Consider the following 5,945-nt stretch of genomic DNA (forward strand, 5'->3'; position numbering starts at 1 on the left):
CACATAAAAAGTCTAATGCTAGTAGATGTGGGATACTGACAGGCTGCCAAAGGAGGAAAGTCACAGGTTTTACTCAGACAAGAAGCCCACTAGCTTACGATAATGACCATCCTGTTAAGATGGGCTCACTAATACAATGGTCCATCGATTTTATGCAATAAGCACCAGCTTTCAGACTGGTTTTTTAAGGCCCACTCCACAAACGGAACTCAAACTAGTTCTGTAAAGTTGGCCAAGAACCTGCTGAGGGGACATGAGACCCAGGGAGAACCCAATCCATAGTTGATTTTCCTAAACAGCAGCAAACCTGGACACCCACAGACCACTGCAGCTCTCAGCCCACAGAGAAGTGGCTTTCTGCAGTGCACAGTGATGGATGCAGAAACTCAAAGTCGGCCAGAGCGCAGAGATGAGCAAATGCAGAATGCTCGGCCCTAAATGATACACCTGCATCTCTCGCCCTCCCCTTACAGAGCATCGAGGAAAAGGGGATGGAAAGAATGGAGGAGGTAGAAGCAGGCAAGGACTGCTGCAAAGCAGGGCTTTCTGGACATGGCAGGCAGGGCAGCTGTACTCATGAATTCAGAAAAGCTGTGGTTGCCTGCAATAGACCCTACACATGGTCAAGCCAGCCAACACTCCAGCACGGATGAGGCAGGTGCTCATAAAGCCCAACTTACTGTGTGCATATTTAGATGCATGAAGTTGTCATTAAACATAGGCAACTTTATCTCCCCTTTGGTATTATAAATATCTAGAAAGCAAATTGTCCTTAATTTTGTATCCTGCTCATGTTTACTTTGTGTATTGCCAAGTTACTAGCAACTTTATAAAATTACCAGATGTCTAGCCTGGTAAGTAGTCATCATTCCTCATAAAGGAAACTTCACTTTGTAATGAACAGAGACCACTACAGAAAACCATAACCAATCGATATGTAGGGTTGTGGAGCCCAGTCCCAACAGATACACCTACAAAACTCCCACACCTAAGGCTGAGGGAACATTTTGGAAAAGAAGGTAGAAACACTACAAGGGCCAGAGGACCAGGGCTTTGAGGTGAGGCTGTCTCAGTTTACTAACACCAGAAACGACACTCATAAAATCTCACCAACATGACTGTAGGATCATGACTGAGCAAGGACAACAATGGACATACCAAAGAAGATGGGGAAAGCCCAAGAGGCCTCAGACCTACAGGAAGAACTACAAATAACAGGTATGCTAGAGTGGGAGAAACATTCTTCCCCAGGAAAGATCACACCATTGGTCAGCTCTGAATACACACATACAAGTAACATCAAGCTGACTGAGCAATTTATATTTAGGAATAAATATAAGCATACATGCAAACAAAAACAAATTTTTTCGTTCTTTTAATTTTTCGAGACAGAGTTTCTCTGTAGCTTTGGAGCCTGACTCAGAGATCTGCTTGACTCTGCCTCCCGCGTGCTAGGATTAAAGGCATGTGCCACCACTGCCTGGCATAACAATTAACTTTTTAAAAAGGCTATGAGTTTGAAAAAGTAAAGAAGGGTATATGATAGGGTTTGGCGAGAAAGCAGAAATATAATTAATTATATTACAATCAAAAAATTTCTAAATGAGGCCAGGTGGTGGTGCACGCCTTTAATCCCAACACTTGGGAGGCAGAGGCAGGTGAATCTCTATGAGTTAAAAGCCAGCCTGGTCTACAGAGCTAGTTCCAGAACAACTAGGGTTGTTACACAGAGAAACCCTGTCTCAAAAAACAAACAAACAAACAAAATTCTAAATATAACAACAACAAAAAACAACTATTGTTACATCTTAAATCTAATTCAAAATTAATCCAATGATAAAAAAGTACCCTTACATCAGAATTTAGTATTTAATGATTCCAAAATGAAACATTCCAAATGCCATCAACTGTAATTAGAATGCTACTTGGTTATTTAAAAAAAAGTGAACTACTGCTGTCCCAACAAAATGAAGCGTTCAAAGCAATGTGCTAAATGAATACACAGTGGGACTAGGGTGGGGTAAAGGATGGGTTAAAATGATGCATGGGCACCCTGAAGTGGGCAGTATGGGTGTGGCAGGGCTGCAGGACTGCTATGCTAAGCAACCCGCTGGACTGACAAGGCTGTCAGGTGAATTCGTTTACTCATGTAAACTGTGCCAAAAATACCCTTTCTCAAACAACTTTACAGTAAATTTTAAACATCGTTGTTTCCGTGCCTTTGAAATTTCCAGTAGAAAAAAAGCTTGGGTTTCAGACTCATAAGACTCAATCCATAAAAGAGCAGAATTATATTTGGCTTCAAGGAGAGGACCACCAATATAACAGTTGCCCTTAAATATAAAGAATGCCTACATTAATGTGGTCCAAATAATGTTTAGAGCAAAACAATATTAAATGAAATCCTCACCCTGTCTGTCAATTGCTATCTGCCAACTTCATATTCTGTCAGTTCTGAGACATCTATCTGCCTATTTAACACCAACATGGGAACAGAGAAGCTCTGACCTCAGAGGTACTCCCAGCTCCGCATCAGAACCCCACCCTCGTCGAGAGCCACTATCATCTTATATACAGGCACATGCAACTATCTGACTTTTTAAAGGAAAACCTCACAATGGGATTTCAAACACCTCTATTTGTACTTCCCTTAAGGATTTAATAGATTTGTCCAAGATAAAATGTAAAGCTTCCCTTTTAATAAATCATTTTAATAAATCACAGTAAGCCTAAGTTATTTCTTTTATTCTGAGGATGACAATTACTGAAATTTCCTTGATTAACTCATGATCCTTTCAAGTTGGTGAATATTCAACTAGAACCACACAACTAGAAAAACCCAGTGTGGGTTAAAGGCAACTATTATAAAGCAGTGGTATGGTACATGAGCAGAATGCACAATGTCCCAGAGGCAGTCCCCAATACCAAAAGGAAAAAAAAAAGGAAAAAATTTACAACAAATAAGAGCTATGACCTTTTTGAAACTAGTAAGATCAACTACAAATAAATCACGAAAATTTTCTCAAGACAAGATACTTACACATCTGCCAAAACAATCCGCGTCCGTGTCACATTCTCTATGGTAAATTTGGTTTTTCCTCCTTTGCCAGCAATTCTTCCTATTGCCCTTGACAGGTGGTCTCCTTTTAAGGGCTTAACTAAACAAGAAAAACAAGACATCAGGTGGCTAGCTATTGAGTTTTTCTACTAAACAACACAAATATACATTTTCTGAAAAGTGTTAGTAATGCAGCTCAATTGAAGTTATTAGAAAACCAGACACGTCACAATGCAGTCGGAAACACAAAGGCTGACGGTTGACACAGAAGAACCACCCGCTTGCTTCCCTTACCATCGGTTATCTCAAAAGACTCCAGGAAGAGGTCGTCCAGCCTGATAAGTGCGAGTGCATCCTACAAACAAAAGTAGGCACCATCAAGGCCTTTTCATTTTTACAACGAAAATCCAGACACCACAATGACAAAACTCAAAGTTTTGGAAAATGATCCATCCACTGAAATGTCCACACTGTGCACTTCCAAGTCTCGCGAGACCACTCACCTCCACCTGAAATCCGAGAACAAAGGCCTTCACGAAGTCGGCCGCTTTGGTCAGGGCACTGACATCCTTGGTGTCTTTACAAGTCTGAAAAAAGAGGTGCACATATGGAGGGGATGAGAAAGAAAGCATTTCTAGAAATAAAATACTAGAATCGATATTTTATTATAAATTCCTTCACCATCAACCGCCCTCCCCAATATTGTTAAGACCCCTTTAAGGTGAAATAAGTATTTCCTTTAATTTGTACAAGGGAACCTTCTGGCTCCAACGCTGGGAAATTCTACACAAACCCATTCAAATGATTAAACATACTCTATGACTAATGGAGGTTGGTCTCTAGCAAACCAGGGGCTCACACCCATTCTGTCCTCTAGTAAATGTCCAGACAGGTTCTCCATCACGGCAGTAACCCCCAAGGAGTCCTGACCTGACCTTCTGTCTTAAAGGACCATTTATATGCTGCTGTTTCCCAAATCAACAACTCCAGTTCTGATTACCTGCATGCCTAGCACTGAGGAAACCAACAATAGTTTAAGTAGGAATTCTGTCTGCAAGTAATTACTTGAACTACAGAAATAGCTGTTATTCAGAGAACGCCCACCACTGTAAATAATATGCCTTACACATCTAGCTCTAAGCTTCCCCTTGACAACCTTGAGTGCTTTGTAATGTAAACACTTATCACACACGAGAAAATTAAAGTACTAAAAACCCAAACACAGTCTAATTTCTAAAAGACTCCTTCCGGTCTCCCACACAAATTCACAACCCATTTGAAGAGATTCCCCGTCTGACAAACTTAAAAGCATACAGGATTGCGTTAACAGGATATGCACATTTAAAAACAGAACCCAGCCGGGTAGGGGAACACACGCCTTTAATCCCAGTACCCTCCAGATCTCTCTGAGTGCCAGGTCAGCCAAGGCTACACAGTGAAACCTAGTCTCAGAAAAAGGAAACCAACAACAAAGTTCCAGACTCTAGATCCCACTGTATATGTGACTTTTGGCAAGTACCATAAATAGTTCAGATTTATGTTTTTCCATCTATAAAATAACATGTCGTCGTAGAAGACCCTAAACGGTCCCTTCTAGCACCAAAGTTGAAGACTCTGGCCAAGGCACTGAATTTCTCTAACCTTCCCTTGTCTCATCCTTTGGCATGTGTGGGGTTGGGAGAGGGAATGGGAAGGTACCTACATCATACCTTAAAGACCAAATGACAAGCTTTACCTCGAGCTAACACACTATGCCCGGGACCCATGGTATCATCAACACATACTGAGACTACCAACTAAGGATCCTGCAATAAACAAGGCAGCTGGCGAGGCACAAGAGAAACGTACAAACTTCTAACGAGAAAGTGCTTGAGCTAGACCTTGAAAGCTGTCTGGAACCAAGTAGGAAGAGAATGGAAAAAAAAAAAAGTTTTCTTCAGAGAGCAAAGCCACCAAAAGTACCAGCCACTTACTAGAAAAAGCTCTATTAAGGGAAATGCATTCATTTATCTTCATTTCTGAGGGAGAAAATTCGGTAGGCAGCGAAAGGGCTACCCTTCTCCTTACCCTGATTTCTACATTTCTTGATTTCAGGTTAAAGCGTATCTGAAGCCCCAAATGTTCCACTATCGGAGTAAATATCTTCATCCAGTTCTCTTTTAATGGTGTGTATCTGTTAGCGGGGACGGGAATCCTTCTCGTTTCTTCTTTATCGGCCTGCAACAAAGCACGCACACATTCAGGAGGTGACCGGAGACCGGCGGGACGAGACTTAAAACCAGAGCGCCTGGACGCTCGACCCCACCCCGCCGCGCCTCGGTCCGCACCAGGAGCCGCTCGCCCGAGAGGGGCGGGAAGATCGGCATCTTCGCCGGCCGCGCCTCCTCTGTGTCCATGCTGCTGGCATCTCCGTCCTGTCCTGCCTCTGACGGCCGCTCGGCCTGTCGCTTCTTCGCCCGCCGGCTCCCTCTGCGCGTGACGGGAGTGAAGCCGTCCTCCGTCCCGGAGCTCTGCGTCTCCATCTCGGCCATGTTCGAACCGAGTGAGTCCAACCAGCCGCACACGTGCGAAGTTATACTGCGCGTGAGCCAGCCTCAGCCAATCAGCGCGAGGGCACCGCCCCTTTCCTGAGGCGGAACCCACGCCTGGGGGCCTAAAGCAGGATTGGTCCTCGTGTCTGCCTGGCTGCCCGAGGATATGCCTGATTGTTAGTGTCGCCGTACCCCCCCCCACACGCTCTGAGCCGAAGCATTCTCAACCTCTAACGTGTGTCTTTGAAAACGCTGTGGTAAAGGCAGTAAGTCAGCTTGTGCCGTGTGTGGAGAAGCCTCTGGTACCGTCGCAGCGGCTCACCCGGCATTATCAGAGACACCCAAGCCCAACTTGC

The 5,945-nt window shown here is 43.8% G+C and overlaps 1 protein-coding gene across 1 annotated transcript in view; it reads right to left on the minus strand.

Moving 5' to 3' along the window:
• Pno1 (partner of NOB1 homolog) overlaps positions 1-5,622 on the minus strand; it is a 17,077-nt gene extending 11,455 nt beyond the window's left edge. The window contains exons 1-5 of the mRNA XM_050141355.1: positions 5,386-5,622; positions 5,126-5,275; positions 3,562-3,645; positions 3,353-3,413; positions 3,041-3,158 (exon numbers count right to left, since the gene is read on the minus strand). Coding sequence (XP_049997312.1) covers positions 3,041-3,158; positions 3,353-3,413; positions 3,562-3,645; positions 5,126-5,275; positions 5,386-5,589 — 617 coding nt within the window. The 5' untranslated portion in view covers positions 5,590-5,622. The remainder of the gene's footprint in view (positions 1-3,040; positions 3,159-3,352; positions 3,414-3,561; positions 3,646-5,125; positions 5,276-5,385) is intronic.
• Between the last annotated feature and the right edge of the window lie 323 nt (positions 5,623-5,945).

The sequence above is a fragment of the Alexandromys fortis genome, unplaced genomic scaffold (assembly GCF_014885135.2).
Source record: "Alexandromys fortis isolate MF-2015 unplaced genomic scaffold, M_Fortis_MF-2015_v1.1 scaffold_7, whole genome shotgun sequence".
NCBI classification, from domain to species: Eukaryota; Metazoa; Chordata; class Mammalia; order Rodentia; family Cricetidae; genus Alexandromys; species Alexandromys fortis.